The sequence below is a fragment of the Hylobates moloch genome, unplaced genomic scaffold, assembly GCF_009828535.3.
Source record: "Hylobates moloch isolate HMO894 unplaced genomic scaffold, HMol_V3 SCAFFOLD_7, whole genome shotgun sequence".
In the NCBI taxonomy this organism is placed as follows: domain Eukaryota; kingdom Metazoa; phylum Chordata; class Mammalia; order Primates; family Hylobatidae; genus Hylobates; species Hylobates moloch.
The window spans coordinates 105,955,860-105,974,233 of record NW_026652282.1 but is presented as its reverse complement, the minus strand read 5'-3'; the positions used below and the strand labels follow the sequence as shown (position 1 = coordinate 105,974,233).

General features: G+C 36.6%; 1 protein-coding gene across 1 annotated transcript in view; it reads left to right on the top strand.

The window, feature by feature from the left end:
• TENM1 (teneurin transmembrane protein 1) overlaps positions 1–18,374 on the top strand; it is an 854,513-nt gene that overhangs the window by 256,447 nt on the left and 579,692 nt on the right. The window contains exon 3 of the mRNA XM_058441351.1: positions 1,297–1,576. Coding sequence (XP_058297334.1) covers positions 1,360–1,576 — 217 coding nt within the window. The 5' untranslated portion in view covers positions 1,297–1,359. The remainder of the gene's footprint in view (positions 1–1,296; positions 1,577–18,374) is intronic.

The window sequence follows — 18,374 nt, the reverse complement described above, 5'->3', positions numbered from 1 at the left end:
GACTCCGTCTCTAAATAAATAAATAATAAATAAATAAATCAGTAAATAAAAAAAATAAAAATCACCCTATATCATGCTTTGAAAAGCTAAAAGTCTTTTTTGAATGATTTCTGTGTTCTGTGTGCTTGGCATAAATGCAATAAAAATTCCAAAATATGAGATAGTGTACATGATCGAGGAGCCACCATTTGGATGTCTATAGATTTCTTTGAAAATACATATGGTGAAGAGCTGAAGAAAAATAAAAGAGTCAATTTCACTGCAAAATAAAATCATAAAGTTAATTGGTTTCTAACTACATTTTTAAACATTGTATGAAAAGACCAAGTTGCAAAGTTGCTGCAGTAGACTGAAATGGTGATGATAAAATAATGTAAGGAATGAAAATAAGAACATTTTTACAAGCTTTTAAATTTACAGAGGACTTTGACATCTGAGATGACACTTGATCTTCTCAAAACTCTCTGTGCTAAGTAGAGCAGTTAATGCCTCTACTGGCCCTAAGACCTTTAGTGGCTCCTAGCTCAGCATTCTATGGGGAAAGGGGGTTCTTTCGGTGATTTATCATGAAGTTTAAAATTGCTATTTCCAAAACCGATTTAGATCCTGCTGTTCCTGTACCACTATACTCACCAGAAGTGTTGTTTACATCCTCTCAGTACTATGAAGAACAAAAATTTACCACCACCTAACTCATTAAGAATGCTCTGCAGGCCTGAGGCTCAAAAGCCACAATATGAGCACAAAGAGTTCAGTCCCCCTCAAGGACATTTTATTTCATGAGCTCTCTCACTCAGAATCCTTCCCTTCCTCAGAGCCCCTGTCTTAAATGTAATATTAAACCAGAAGCAAGAATGTATTATTTCTGAATGTAGTTCTCTTACCAGTTTTCATTTCAAATGTGGGATGTGCAGGGTTAATCTTTGTACTCCTCACCACTTTCAAATCCAATAACGTTTTTTAATCTAACCACTGATTTTGACATTAAAAACACTCACACACCATAGAACAACGTTGTCCTCTATTTGAATTCCAATACAAATATTTTTGAAGGCTGTCTCTCTTTTACTTTGAGTATTTTCTGATGCTGCAACCTCCAGCTTAATCCTTAATGCTTGACAATGTATGCATGTAACACAGTGTTATTATTGCCTCCGGCTAGCTTCATGTCATCTAGTTTGTCTTTTACTTCTCTCCTTTGATAGTATTATCTGGACCAATTGTGAATCTGCCAGATGCATTTCCTCACAAAAAGATAAATCTAAGAAGGCTTGTGTTTTTCCCTTTCTCTTCCAGGACTGCTTGCATTAAAGGACTTCCTCATCCTTTTTTCATGAAACTGAACTTGCTTAATCAGAAATGGAGCAAACTGACTGCAAACCCTACCAGCCTCTATCAAAAGTCAAGCATGAAATGGATCTAGCTTACACCAGTTCTTCTGATGAGAGTGAAGATGGAAGAAAACCAAGACAGTCATACAACTCCAGGGAGACCTTGCACGAGTATAACCAGGAGCTGAGGATGAATTACAATAGCCAGAGTAGAAAGAGGAAAGAAGTAGAAAAATCTACTCAAGGTATGTTTTTATTGGATCTTTATAACAAATATTATTTCTCATTAGAGAATGCTTGTGTGCATAAACTTTGTTTCAAAAATAAATTTGCTAATGTTAACTGGTTAATAATTCGCACTGCTTATATATCTCAGAGAATCTATTGCATATGCCAACCCAGCTGAGGTTGTAGGTTACATGTGCTTTTTACGGATTATGCATGAATTTAGATGCTGCAGTCCTCTTATCAGAGCATTCGAAATTTGTCTAATCCTACAAATAGCCATTTATAGACTAAAGGATAAATAATTTATAGTAAGATGAAAAGTAAACAGCTAAGTGCTTTTCAAGCCATTGCTTATATGGGACAAAAGTCTCAAATAAATATTTGGCTGCTGACAAAGCTAGCAGGTTAGTGGAGACCACCAAACAGGGTTCCAGAAAGTCTGTCACCAGAATGTAGAAACATTGTGCAGCCGAGTCGGAAAGGAAAGTAAGAATTTTTTAGAACCCTTCCTACAACAGCCATATTTTGGAGCATATTCTTTGGGCAGCCTTAGTTTCTCAATTATGGATTGACAAGACAGTTTCTAACAAAAAACTAGTAGAAATACGATTTCCTGTTCCAACTGATAGATAAACTGTGTTAGACACTATTTTAATGACGTAGAAGATACTGACATTGGCACAAGGTTTTTGTTTTTTTGTTTTGTTTTGTTTTGTTTTGTCTTGTTTTGAGACAGAGTCTCACTCTGTTGCCCAGTCTGGAGTGCAATGACGCAATCTCAGCTTACTGCAACCTCCACCTCCTGGGTTCAAGCGATTCTCCTGCCTCAGCCACCTGAGTAGCTGGGATTACAGGTGCGCCTCACCACACTCAGCTACGTGTTGTATTTTTAGCAGAGATGGGGTTTCACCATGTTGGTTAGGCTGGTCTCAAACTCCTGACCTCATGATCCACCCACCTCAGCCTCCAAAAATGCTGGGATTATAGGCATGAGCCACCGCGCCCAGACGGCACAAGTTATCTTTTTTATGAATAAGTTAATGCTGAGATAAAAAGTAATAGACTTAATTTTCTATGTCCTCCAAGTATGGACTTGACTAGCAACAACAGCAAAACCTGAGAATTTTTTTAGAATGTAAATTCTCCAGCCCCACTCTAGACATATTGAGTCAGAAACCCTGGGGGTGGGACCCATTTGTGGTTTAACAAACCCCCAGGGGATTCTGATTCCTGCTCAAGATTGAAGATTACTGCTTGAACCCCGAAATATTTTTGCTCAGATGGCTTCAATGATCACATCTATTTGAGTGACCTTCAAATATTTATCTTCAGACCTAACCTCCTTCCTAAACTCTAACCCTAAATTTTCAGTTATCCTCCCCGGCATTTCCAAATGAATAATACACTGACACCTCTAAACCAATCTATCTAAAGTGGAAGCATTCATCTTAACGCTCCTAATCCCACTCATCTTCCTTGTATCACCTACATCTGTTAATGATGCTCCCATTCTCCCAAGCACACATACTTACTGTATCTAATCAGTTTCCTCATCCAGCAGAGTTAATCTCTACATCTCTCAAATCCATTTTCTCCTCTCCATTTTCACGATCATTACTCTCATTATATCTCACTTAGATTGTTTTTTGTTTCTTAACTGGTCTACCGGGATCTCACCTCATCCATTTTCAATCCCTTTGCTGTGCTGTTACATCTTTCTTGGGATACAATTCGCTGCTCTCTCTCTTTATGCATATTCAACCATCTTTCAAGGCCTAGCTTACAAGCATCCTTTCCCACTGAATCCTTGCCTCACCATCACCCCCAACATCATCACTGTTTCACTGTGTAGGTGATCTTCCTCGGTGAACTTTGAAAATACATTCTTTTTACTTTTTTTTTTTTTTTTTTTTTTGACAGAGTCTTACTCTGTTGCCCAGGCTGGAATGCAGTGGCATGATCTTGGCTCACTGCAACCTCTGCCTCCTAGGCTCAAGTGATTCTCATGCCTTAGCCTCCCAAGTAGCTGGGATTTCAGGTACGTGCCACCATGCCTGGCTAATGTTTTTGTATTTTTAGTAGAGATGGGGTTTCACCATATTGGCCAGGCTGGTCTCGAACTCCTGGCCTCATGTGATCTGCCCGCCTCAGCCTCCCAAAGTGCTTGGATTACAGGCATAAGCCACCATGCCCGGCCTCTTTTTAACCTCTTCTTATGGTTATATATATTCTCCTAGACTGTATACTCAATAAAGATGGGGATCATGACAGATCTTTATTTTCCATAAAATTTCGCATATAATATATGCTTTATAATTGTTTCATTTAAGGAATTAGTTGCTATCAACTGAAATATAAGTGCTTATCATGCATTGAAAACTACTCTTTAAATATTGCCATGTGAAATGCAGTTATTACAAATGAAAATTACAGTACTCTAGTACTGGAATCTTACATTTTAAAAGCAACCTTAAATTGAGCCAAAATTTAAGATATTCATTCTAACTCTTAAATATACATTAAATATTTGTGATGTTAACTATATAACTCATTTTCATCCCTTAACATAATTGGTAAAAGTTTTATATCTTTCTTTTCAAGGAATTCATTTTAATATTTCCTATTTTTTTCAGTTAATATCATGTAAGTTTGTTCTAAAATAATTTTCTTCTTCTGCCTGACAATTGGGAAATTATTTCCTATGGAAATGTTTTTGGCTTTAGGAAATGCCTAGTTCTCATTAAAATACTTACCTGTAAGTTTATCTTTACAGACGATGAATTTACAATTGTGATTTATGGGTTGTGGGTTTAGGGTGTAGAGTGGTTGACCTAATATATTGTGAGTAGAAATAAGAATGCATTCTGGTGACAGTTCTAAAAACATAAGCAATTTTATGCTGAGTCAGTATAAAGAGCTGGCCAGCCTCAGATTTTGTCTGTGCAGTTTTATCAAAAGGAATTTGGGGTGAGGGAAGTTTGTCTCTATGATGTCATTCTAACTTCCTTTCAATGGATTATTTTTATTCAATAAGCTTTTATTTACAAATTAATGTGTGTCAGACCTTGAAGCCAATGCTGAGGATGGAGATGACTGCTTGCAGGAAACTTATAGTGCAGTGGAGAAAATAGACACTTAAAACACGTTATTGCAATTAAATGTATGAAGTGCTTTTAGAGATAAAAAAGGTGCTGTGGAAGTACACAGAATGAAGCAATTAACTTCTTTAGAGGAATCAGGGTACATAGAAAGGTGATATTTGATCTAAGTTGAAATTTGAATAAAAGTTTACCAGAAGGACATCCCTAGAGAGCAGATAAGCAAGTGCAAAGTATACAGCTCTGAAGAAGGCCTGTAATGGTGAAACATTCAATATGGCTAGAGCAAGGAATGTTGGAGCCAGCTTGTGAAGCCTCGCATGCCCAATTTAGGAGTTTTTTTAAAATTTCCTTTAAGCATCAAAAAAGAAAGCTTTCAGTTAGTGGAGAATTTCATGATCAATTGTAATTTTTAGGATAAGAAGTGTATACAGGGGAATTGTAGAAGAGTAGGCAGCAGTGTAGAAGATTGATTGCAATTGGAAATAATGAGATGCAGGGAGAAAATTCTGTGAGGCCATTGAATTAGGCCAGAGCTGAGAATCGCGTTAGAGGTCCAAACAATGTCTGTGGAGATGAAGAGACACACTCAAGAGACATAAGTGTGTTCGAACTGATAGAACCTCATAATTGATTAGTGGTTGAGGTTGAAAGAAATAACAGAGTCAAGGATGACTTTAAAGTTTTAAGTTTGGGAAACTGAGAGAATAGTGATTAATTTACCAAGAGAAGGAACACAGCAGGAGGAGCAGATTTGGAAGGGAAGATGAGTTTCTTTTTAGACATGTTAAGTTTAAGATGCTAGTATGACATCCAGGTAGCTTTTCCCATCAGCGATTGGAAATGTGTGTCTAGGATTCAGAACAGATCTGGGCTGTCGTTACAAGTAGATTTGAGCTCATCAGTGTCTCAGAATAGAGATGCCAGGGGATGGATGAGATTACCCAGGGAGAGTGTGTAGAAGGTTGAGATTAGAAAAAGGCCAAGGACAAAAACCTGAATCTATCATCCATGAACTGACATAAACACATTTTGAACCAATTTATATTTTTAGCCAGCACCATCCTTCAGTGCACTGACTTATATAAAATAAAGTATACAGACCCGGGAACTAAAAGTCTGGAAACAGTATCTCATCTGCCAGTGACTGCCAATCGGTAGAGACACCTAGGAGGGAAAATATGTACCCCTTTGAAGGAGAAATGACTTGTCCTATGTTAGGCAAAATAGTGGGCCTAATTATCATCTTTTTTTTGTAAAATCTGGAATCCTCTTTATTGTCTTAGTCCATGTATTGCTAACTGTGAGCCGGAAAAAATGTTTTTAATTTTTGCAAATGTATGTCAGTAGTTGAATCTTGCATCAACCAAGGTGAAGTTGAGCCTAACCCATTATTTTAAAGGAATAAGATCTCAAAAAATCATTGAGTTTTAGATGAGGAAGGATGAATGCAAACAAAATGTTGATTGGGCACCTGCTATGGTGCCAGGTACGGTGCTAGATGCCTTTTAAGTTTACTAGCTATGTAAACTTAAGCAAGATACTTCAGTTCTGAATCTGTTTTTTCTTCTGCAAAATTGACTTCATCATCATCACCATCATCAAAATAATAATGATAAATTTGGAATTGTACCTATTCTGTTCTAGCACTCTGCAAGGTGCTTTACATTTGCTCCTCATAAACACCTGATGAGGTATGCACTGTTATCCCCAGTTTACAGATGAGATAACTGAGGCTTGGAAGAGGCATAACTTGCCAGAGGTTGCACAGCTAAAGGAGAGGTGAGAGTTAGGATCAGAAATCAAGTCTGTGGCTCTAAAGCCCCCATTCTTCACTATACCACACTGTCTTCCATACCTATGTCAGGAGGTTGTGGTAAGTATTGAATGCCATCATGAGAGTGATGATCTTTAGGAATTCAAAAAATGTTAGTTTCCCTTCATTTTCTTCAACAACCTTGCCAGCCTCCAGTGACCAAGTGTTTATAAGGAGGTTAAACGTCTTTTCATTCTGATTATCATTAGAAAAGGGCAGATGATATGCTATATAATTTACCATGAAATATTCCTGAGTCTGCTTATTTCCACTTTTTAGGGAAGTTAATGTTTTATCCAATTGAAGACTTGTTTTGAGAAGTGTGAATAAGAGAAAATACTTTATACCAGCGGAAGATATGTTCATATTATCTTTATTTTCCAAAACAGCAGTGCCCTACTCCATGTATATGTGGAATGCTGGACTCTAAAACTGAATTTCTTATTTTCCAAAAGCTTTTGAATTAAGGGATGGACACTAATATAATATTATTCACAATTCTTTGCTAACAGGATGAGTGAGCCCTAGGCAGGCTTATTTCATATGACTTTTGGCAGGTTGAATAGCAGGGGAAGCTTTCCTAGAGGCACAGGCTAGCTATTTTTCCCAAGCAGCCTCACATCCAAGGGAGGCATCAATTAACTAAGAAATTAGTATTAAAAATGAAAATATAAATGCATGGATATATATATACCAAGGGTAATAATTTTAGTTACGCGAATTGGCCAATAATTTTATATAGATAAGATTAGTTTTTGAATATCCCCATTTTACTGCAAAGTAATTATGAATGAGAAGTCATCCATGCATAAAAAGGAGGTATGTTGAGGACCTGATACAAGTCTCACAAGATCATAGACTCCTAAGGTATTACAGATGACACAAACATTTCATTTCTGTCATCTAAATCTGTTCTTTTGACGCTTCTTTTTCTCCGAATAGCGTTTTTTTTTGTTTGTTTGTTTGGTTGGTTGTTTTTCTCTTTAAGATTACAACCTAAACCTATATCTCACATTATTGCCATCTGGTAGAAAAAAAATTTAAACTGCCAATTTTTTTTTTTTTTTTTTTTTTGAGTTGGAGTTTTGTCACCCAGGCTGGAGTGCATTGGCATGATCTTGGCTCACTGCAAACTCCGCCTCCCAGGTTCAAGTGATTCTCCTGCCTCAGTCTCCTGAGTAGCTGAGATTACAGGCGTGTGCCACCACACCTTGCTAATTTTTGTATTTTTAATAGGGACGAAGTTTCAGCATGTTGGCTAGGCTGGTCTCGAACTCCTGACCTCAAGTGATCTGCCCGACTCAGCCTCCCAAAGTGCTGGCATTACAGGTGTGAGCCACCATGCCCAGCCCAAACTGCCAATTTTTATTTGCCAAGATTACATGGAAGCAAAGTTTATCTGTCATCCATTCATCCATCCATCCAACCATCCATCCATCCATCCATCCATCCATCCATCCATCTATCCATCCGTCCATTTGTTCATTTATACACTTATGCATTAGCATTCATTTAATGTAAACTAAGTACCAGGTACTGTTCTAGGTAAATGAAGTTAATCTTGAAATAAATGTACCCTAGTGACTATGATTTTCTCTCTTTTTGCCCCAGTATGATAAGCCACTTCATCCCACAGGAAAAAATGCTTAAGCAGCACTGCCACCTGTGCAGTCTTTGCCCTCAAAATTTGAGAAGTGCGTCTCTCTATTCTTATATCAAACATTTAGCAGTAGTTTAAATGATTGTTTGCTTATATGTAGATAGTTTAGATATCAGTTCCTTCAAAATCCTTGAAAGAACTCTTTATCTCAGGATCTGTATTTACATGGCAAAGATCACAGATGGCAGGTGTAATATTAATGTGGCAAAACCTATGAAATGAAAGTTTCAGCAGAATTTGATCACATTTAATGAATTTTCTGCTGTGAGCATGCTATGCTTCTAGTTGTCACAAGTTTCTAGCACAAAATCTATAATGACTGCTCTGAAAGAACTTAGACTACAAGAGAAATTAGCCAAGTTATTTAACAATAACTCCAATTGGCTCATGTCTTTCAACTAGTAACATTTGTTCATGAAAATTCCTTCAATAAGTATTTACTTACACAGCATCTAAAACTGGAATGGAATGTCCATGACACTTGTGCCACTGCTCCCTCTATTTGTCCCATGGAAGACATCCCTAATTAATCATGATGCTCTTTCTCCTGTTGAGACCAGCTTCAGCCTCACATCCCTTTCAAAATGGCATTTCACGCAAGCATTGTCAATCAATTAGAGTTGAAAAAGGACAAAACCTATTTCTAAACTTTGGTTTGCTTATCTGTGCAAAGTTCTTTGTTAAACTACAAAGATTATAGGTGAGTAAGAAGCAATCTTTGCCCTCAATAAATTCATAGTACAGTTGGGAAGGTACATGACAATGAATAAAATAAGCACAGAGATGCTAAGTAACTTGCCCAATATTACAGAGGTAGTAAGTGATAGAACTAGCGTTGGAACCCAGGCAGTCTGAAATTAGAGCCCACTGTCATAACTACTATGGACAGATAGACAGCTATAAATCTAGATCAATTTTAAAGAAATGGTGTCTGTGTGTGTGTGTGTGTGTGTGCTCACGTGTGTTGTATGCGTTTATGCATGTATTTGGAGACATGTAATATTGCTAAAATGTCCATATTACCCAAAGTGATCAATAGATTCAATGTAATCCCTATCAAAATCCCAATATCATTTTTCTCAGAAATAGAGATAGGTGGTTCTACTCTATGAAACTACGGGAGTAGAAGAGATGACCAGTGAAAATACATACAATCAGAAATAATGAGAGCCAATTATCATACCCTGAGAAGCACTGAATTTAAAATAGTGGGCAGAAGCAATGAAGTGGTCTTGATATGTCATCGAAGAACAAAAAGGAATGAGTATCACATAAGCCAAAGGAGGAGACTTTTCAGCAGGAAGATGTGGCTAATATTGTCAAATAAAGACAGTAACACAGCCAGTTTAGAAGGTCATTGCTGACTTTAGACTAGAGATTGTCCACTTTGACTGGACATTAAAATCATCTGGAGAGTTTTACAAACCTCAATTCCAGGACTGTTCCCCAGACCGATTAAATCAGAATTTCCAGTGGGCGGGACTCAGGCATTTAAAAAAAATATCCTTGGGGGATGCCAATGTGCATCCAAGATAGGGATCCACTGCCTTAAAATAAGCAGTTTCAGTAATATTAGAGAAAGATGCCAACTCAGGGTGAGTGCAAGTGAATGTAGATGTGTTTATTGCCATAAGGCTCAATTGGAGAATGTTTCTGGATCTCAGTTGGAAGGAAAAACTTTGAAAGGGGAATGTTCACTGCATCCTCTAAGACAGGAAGTAAATTACAAAATATAGTGGCGAGAAGTTAAAGTAGTTTATGACTTGATGGTCTCACCCAAGAAAAATAAGAGACAAGGTTATATGCTGAAAGTATGAATCAAGACAAAGGCTTCAGATGAGTAGTGAGATAAGTTTTTGACGAGGCCGAAACAGAATTGCACATGCCTATCTAGAGCTCAGGTGAGGTGGAACTGTAGATGGAGATGTGGGAACATTAATGACAATAAATACTGTTGACCACTATGTGCCAAGTACTCTGCTAACTGAGCTTACATATATTTTTTATTTAGTCCTTATTGCAACCCTATGATGTAAAGATAATTATCATGGTGGTGGGAGGCAACCAAGCAGTAAACTCTGCCCCTACATTTCACCCTCCCTTGCCATTATGTCATCTTGATTTACTACTGTCACCATCAACTAGGAAGTTTTCCACTTAGTGCCAAAACCACAGATGGTCTGGGTTTTGCTTCTAACAAGAGAGGTAATATTTCCTTATATAAACATTTATACAACACATCCCTTCATATAAATGATTTTACAAATTTTGCTGATGAGTATGAATGTATATATTGTACAGGTAAGTCTGGAACCCAGTATTTGAGAAGGGAAAGAAGCCAGAAAAGTGGATAAATGAAGGAGGGAGGTTTATAGTGGTGCAGTGTAGATGTTGCACCTTCAAGCATCTTTTTGAAGGTCATCATTTCTGTAAAACTCCCTCTTTCCCCTTCATCAGTTAGCTAGGAGTATAGGTAACCACAGTCAGTGACAGTCCATCACTTCCTAGATACCAATTTATTACCAAATGGTAGGAGTCACCTAGTAGGGCTAAATTTGATTTAAATAATTTGCTATATATATTCTTAAATTAACTTTATGAAACAATATACAATTACAGCTAACTACATACATATTACACAAATGTAATTTTACCTTTGACCATCACGTCTCTTTGTGGACATTCTTTAGCTAGGAATAGCTAGGTCAGTTTCAAAATTCTTTTGTCTTGCTGCTTCTGAGGCTACATGACTTTCTGATCTCAGTCTGAAAATAGTTCTTGCCTCTGCACATTCATTCTATTTCTGTGGTCTATCTCTGAGCCCACTTTGCTCAATTCTATGTTCAACCCTTTAATGCTTCTTCCTAAATCTAGACTAAAAACTGTACCATAGTATGAGAATTGATTCTAGTGTTTTCTTCTTAAATAACTCTTTACCAAATGGAATTGTGTATTTCTTTTGAGGATCTACATAATATCAGAAGGAAAAGACTGACTCCCTGGCTAAGTGTCACTTAGATGACTGTCCCCTGGGAAAAAAAGCAACTGGTTTTTTGGGGGTACATAATTTTATTCCCCCTTTTAAATTGCTTCAGCTACTGGGCAGGATCAAAGGGGATACATATTCGTGGGACTGTGAAGACTGGGAAAAAGAGCTTTGTCTTTTTTTCCTTTTAACACTTTAGGACCCATTTATTATATAATTAACACAAAGAGGCAGAGACACGGGTCAGTAAGATAATCTGAATAGATATCATGGCTAACACAATAGATAACATGGCTGAAGTAGCGGGACTGTTCAAGAATGATGTAAAAGGAAAGTTAGTGAAATATAGAAGGAATCAGTTGCTAAACCTAAAGAGTGAAGTGAAAAGACATGGATTTGATTCAACAGATGACAGGGAACCTCGGAGGGTTTCAGTTCACAGGATTGATTGGAACTATATCCAAATTACATGCTCCTTCTCTTTTATTACAAGGATTTGAGGAAGATTCAGAAATAGCATTTTGAAATGTAGCAATATTTCATATTAACAGTCAAAAGCAGTTTTAAATATCTGCAAAGGCATAACCATGAGGTATGCCAACATGTCCTGTCAGGAAATCATCCTGTCAGAAAACTGTTATTCTGCTTTTTTGGTCATCTGTGATGCAGAACTGGCTCCATATACAAATAAGTTTTATTTATTTTCAACACTTTTTTTTCTCATTATAATTCTAAAAGGGTCTAGAGATGACTGAATATAAACTTTGAATCCCTTGAAACCTTGACAGTATTCTCACTTGAAGCCTTTATACCAAAAGATGAGGATTCTTCTGTCCCACCAGTATAAACTGAGCCATATGCAGTGCTATTTTGGTGCCAATCATTCTTGTGACACATGAAGTATTTAGTTTTATTACACCAGAGTCTAACTATTAGAGGAAATGACCCTTTGTGTCTTTTATGTCATGGAAGAAAGCAGTTAGAAATAAGCTCAAAGGCAAAAAAAATTAATAAGGACACGCCCAAACCTTTCATGAAATTTAAAGGTTTGAGTTAAGATTTCTCAAGCTTCAACTGAGATATTTATAAGGCTTCACTACTAAAGTCCAATTAAGTCTTCTCATTAATGGTTCAACTCCAAAGTTTCAAGAACACTTAAAAAATTATCACATTGACATACAACCAGGCTGAATGCTAATGTGTCTCAAATTATTCAATAAATATGGTCAAAAATTACCTTCACTAACTGGATAAAAGTAATCTGTGGTTTTGATAAATGAGATGGTCACAGGAAACGCAGAATTTTATTGTATGTTTTATATGAATACATATACATACTAATGTCATATATTTAGTAATCAGATACACACACACACACACACACCATATGTAAGGAACAGTGAAGTGAATCAATTTGTAATGGGGTTGTTCTCTAATTTTTTTCTATTGATTGCATTTTCTTAAGCAAGATGTACTAGTATATGATAATGGAGAGGCAAAACAGAAGAGATGTTATATGGAGCAGCAACTAACATTCAAACATGGATGCTTATGCTCCTTTTTCTCCTGCAGCTTCCCATCCCACATACTCTAAGCCCCAGGTATGCTTGTCAACTGCTAGTGGTTGGCAAGCTTTATGTTTCTCAGTGGTTTCCTTCAGACTACCTCTTGGATAGAGGACAATCAACCTGATTTCTGAAGCATTCTAACCATAACACACAGCCAAGATGTTTAGTCAGTGTGTTCTTTCGAATCTGCAATATGATTGGCAGTACCACAAGAATCTGGCCAATGGACCAGGGAACATACCTGATCAATTTAACTTAAAAGTACAAGCAGGCTGGCTGTACCATCATTCTGCCACCATGTTTTTATAATTTACTTTAGAGCTTGGAACAGTATTTGGCACATAATATGTATTCAGTGAATGTTTATTGAAGAAATTAATTTATTAAATGTATAACAGCACTTTCTTTTGGTAAATTAAGTTGGAAAGAGATTCAAATTAGAATTTTCCCTATTTGTCACATTGATTGTTATATATACATATATATATATATTTTAACTTTTCATAGAAAAGTATGTGGTAGTTTTAGTAAATGATGTTTTGTCATAACATAAAAATCAAGTTTAGATAAAATAATTACACAACTGAAGTCCAAGTTCATAACCCTTTGCAGTTAACAAGAGTTAATCTAAAATTTATTGGCTAAAGGCTTTCTAAAATACATGTGTCTTCTTTATACCACTCCTTGGTTTGTAGAATTGCGTTTGGATGTGGAATTGGTTTAGAACATTGTTTGTATACACAGAAGGATCTTATTCTGGTCAGCTGCTTCCACTTTCATTGCACTAGACTATAGATATAGAAGCCATTGAAGAATGGCCTCAATGTAGAAATGAAGAGAACCTAAAAGCTTGGAGGTGGCTTTGTATTTTTGATATTTGTCTCATTTTTATCAATGCCAACTACCGGGGTGAATGGAAATGTAGATATTAAACAAGGCTACTTTTAATTTTTTTTATTGATTGTGGTTGCACTGTACTAATAAGATGATTCAAAATGTATATTTGAAACTTTTATTTGCACGTATTTATGTACTGTGGGATTGAAATGTACATTTCAATATAAAGTCTAAAGCCTATGTTGTTAGAATTGTGACTTCATAAGAATACTGTGAAGTCTGTCACAGTAGAATTTATAATCCTACATGACATCCGAATTCAACAAGAGTGTCTTGAGAAAGTTGCCTTTTAAACAAACTAAACAGACTTTTCACAGTCATTCTTTTGGTAAAACACGTGCCCTTTTACTAAAATAAAGCTTTTAAAACATGGGAACTATAAAAGGAAAACAATTATGCAGTTTTTATTACTCAGGTTCAGAACCAAAGTTCATAGCTCTTAAAACTGAATCACAAGGCTGTCAAGGACCTTGAGAGAACATACCTTTCAGGCAGGACCAAACTAAGCCTACCCAGCTAAAAATTACATAAAATTTGATTCTATTTCAGCCCTATCACCAAGCTTTTGTGATAGTGTGTTGATTTTTTACTGCCTACATTATAATTCTACATAAACTTTCATTCTACATAAACTTAAGTCTCACCAGAGTTCAACGCAGCAATCACTATTTCCAAAAGAAGTATTCAATACATATTTGTTGATCACTGATTTTGAAGGCATCAGGAAATTTCTACCATTTTCTAGTGTTTGGCAGTATTTAGTACTAAGCACATTTTACTAAAATTCCACTGGTCCTTTCCTCTTAGAGAGCATGGAGTATAACCAACAACCATTAACCAGTAAGTAGATACTTTGATACAGTGCAATATTTTGCACATAATAGGTCAAGTATTTAACAAACATTTAGTAAATTGAATTAAAAAGTTGATTGTCTTTGTTTTGATGTATTTGTTGCTTAATTATTCATGATGGTATAATAGAAAGAATACTGAACTAATAGCAATTTGGGTTCAAATTGCTCTTTTACTTAATAGCCTAGCACAGTATCATCACAGAATAAGTGCTTAGGAAATATTTCCTGAATGAATTAATGAATTGAGTTGAATAAATGAAGCCTTGGGCCCCCTTTCCCCTGCAACCCTCTCATATGGCTCCTCTCACTTTTCAGTGTGCCTCAAGCATGGCTTTCCCCTGAGGCCAGTGTTTCTCTATCAAGGGTGCCTTTGGAGCCTACTCTTCATTATCCTATGCTCTACAAACCAAATTCTTTACTACAGCACTAAGACACCTCTACCCTATGTTAAAAACCAACAAGCCTCAATAAAATACTAAACCTACTTCATGGTACATGCCATTCAGCTATACCACTACCAATCTTAAAGGCATGGTCCCTCATTTCTTTTATGTTTTTGGATCTGATAAAATTATTCCTGTTGATCCAAATTTGGCTATACTCCTGGGTACATTTGCACCAGCATTCATCTCTGACTGAAGCACTGTTCCAAACCCATTCGTCCCCTCTGGGGGAAGGAACAATAAAGTGGATCAATTTGTAATGGGATTGTTCTCTAATTTTTTACCTGGCTAGGTACTTCTCAGCCTGTGAGTCTCCATTAGAGTCTCTACCTAGAAACTACTTGCTCTGGAAAGCCTGCCTTGGTGCCGTGCAATCTTGGGTGGATGCTCCTGCTGTATACTCCTACAGCAGTCTGTACTTATTACTACTGTAGCACTAATCACCATGAACTGTAATTGGCTTGTTTGTTTCTCCACCTAGACTGTAAACTTATTGAGGTCAGGAACTATACCTTATTTACCTTTATAAACCCTGCCATATAGTAAGTGCTCAACAGTTTTTTTTCTTATAATGAGAAAACTTTTACAACGTTTTGTTTCCACTTATGTAAAGTGAGTATGTTTCCTTGCTGTGGTGCAGAGGATCAATGGAAATTGTATACATAAATCATTCTGAAAAGTGCCAGGACACAAGAATTATTCCTGATTGTCAAATCCTTTCACAGATGCTTTTAACGCACAGATTGCCAGTTTCAGCCATTTTCAGAGAGAGATTTCCTCTTCATACTTAGGATCTAGTAAGTTGTGTCACTGTAAATAACAGAATGAATTGGAAATTTATACATAGGAATAAGGGAGAATCCTATCTCCACACCAGCCAGTCTGACTTTGTTAAGGATCTTAACTTCCCACGCCCTTGCTCTGTAACTTCATGGTATAGAAATAGAGCAATAGTGGAAACAGGTTTAACAAAATTCTTAGTCCTATCGTGGTAACTACAGTTGTAATACCTCCAATTAAGCTGCTATGAAACACTGGAGAATTGTTTTCAGTTCAAATCTTCTAGAGAATGTCTCTGATAAAAATGACGCCTGTAATCCCAGCATTTTGGGAGGCCAAGGTGAGTGAATCACCTGAGATCAGGAGTTCAAGACCAACCTGGCCAATATGGTGAAACACCATCTCTATTAAAAATACAAAAAATTAGCTGGGCGTGGTGGTGGACACCTGTAATCCCAGCTACTAAGGAGGCTGAGGGCAGGAAAATCTCTTGAACCCAGGAGGTGGAGGTTGCAGTGAGTCAAGATTGTGCCACTGCACTCCAGCCTGGGCAACAAGAGTGAAACTCTGTCTCAAAAACAACAACAACAACAAAAAGACACAATTAACATCAGATAATACAATTTTTAAACCCTGAAAGAGTATTGATTAAAATAAAATTCCTAACATTTATCTTTCTTATGCACATTAATCAGTTGGATTAGAAGAGTCTTGCTTGACTACAACTTGTTAAAGCATCCTGGCTTTTGTACACTGTAGGTTATGTAAACTTTATGCAAAATAGCTCAGCAGTAGATCTTGTGCTCCCTCTAATACTTCCTGATGGCATTGACCCCATGAATGGAGTTTTAGTGAACCTTCAACAGCAGATGAGTCTTTCCCCATGGCGTTCTTCATCACCTTCTCTATTGCCTTCATGCCACAAACTCATTTGAAAGGTTTTATGATCCAATTATTACCAACAACTATTACTTCAGTTACTATCATTACATAGCCATATTTATTAAAAATTCTGTACATACTAGTGGATCATTTTATTGTGAAGTGCAGGAACTGTTAAAATTTTGAACAAATTAGTCCAAACAGTGTCCTTTATTGCTAGATTATGGGGGGCAGATTCTATTGATGTTGTAGTTTGAATAAATGGAAATATTGCTCTTTATGATACGGATGGCCTTCCTAACTAAGCATTTACTGGATTATTTTACAACTAAGTCTACTCAGAGTGAGAATGAAAGAGTTTCTAATCTTCCAAGGGATTTTTTTTTCTTCCTTGAAAGGTTAGGATAACTAGAATTGGTAGCTCATGAAAAGTATAAATCAATATTGCCATTGACTTAATCCACACAAGAGGCTTAACTTCATAGGTGACTCCTGAACAGCTGAAACAAAACAAAAATCAGTCTCTGGTGAGTTCCCAAGTTTAAAATAAAGTTGAAAGCTGTTACAGAAAAATGCTTCTAGACTAGCAACGACAGCAGAGTGGGACCTTGTAAACCATTATACTTCAGCAAGTAAATCCTCATGCTTACCCATTTTAAAGAACAATAATAGCTAATCTTTAATTATGTGTCAGACACTGTGTTAAGCATGATCTCATTTAACCTTTAAAATAACCCTGTAATATCTAGCCACATTTCTAATCCCCATTTTACAATTTATGAAATTGAGGCATGGAGAAGGAGGTTAACTTTCCTAAGATGACACATCTAGTAAACAGCCCAGTTGAGACTTGAACATATGTCTGCTGGACACTAAGTATCATGCCCTTAATCAATATACTGTAATGTATATGTAGAAAGGCATTCATAAAATATAGTCGTTGGTGTTCAAATGGGTCTATAATGAAAGCTGATGCTCTTTACATACAATTAGAAATATGTGCATGGTTTTCCTAGTTAATAGGGAATGGTATACCCTGAGTCCTCTGCACTTTAATGTCAGGGATCCACTATGATTAGCATTAGGCCAATATAATTTGCAAGATTGCTGTGCAAGACCAAAGTGTATGCCATGGCCAAGGGACAGTGTTCTTTCCTTTGCCAGATTAGCTGTCGAGGGTGAAGATCAAATTATTGACCTCTCTCTTTCTAACATTATGAACTAACTAGCTGAATTAACTGAGCCAAAAATAATTTACTCAATCATAACCAATTTACTCCAAGGTGTTCACTGGATTATTTTACAACTAAGTCTACTCAGAATGACTTCTTTTTAGTTTTTTTTTTTTTTTTTTTTTTTTTCAGTTTTACAGCTTCACTTCTTTTAAAGTTCATACCATCTGACTATTGTTTTCTCCTTCCTTCTATCTCATTAAGGTGGTTTGTCAATCTTCAGACTTACAGACATTTTTCAGCATTTGATTTTTGCATCGTGGTCTTTCTTATTTCATTCCCTAACACTATTTGCAGGAAATACAACATTTAGGTTAATGACTTTTCTTAGAGTTTCTTGAAATATTTAGCTCTTGTCAAGATCGCCGAGGTCTCCATGGTGCTAAATTCAATGGTCAATTCTTAGTTTTCATCTTGACCTTTCAGTAGCATTTGACACCGCTGATCACTCACTGTTTCTTCTTTATCTGGTTTTCAAGATATCGTATTCTGAGCCTCCTCTTATCCTACTGACCATTCTTCTCACTCTCCTTTATTGGATCCTTCTCATCATCCCAACTATTAAACATCAGACAGCCTGAGAATCCAGCCTTCAGACC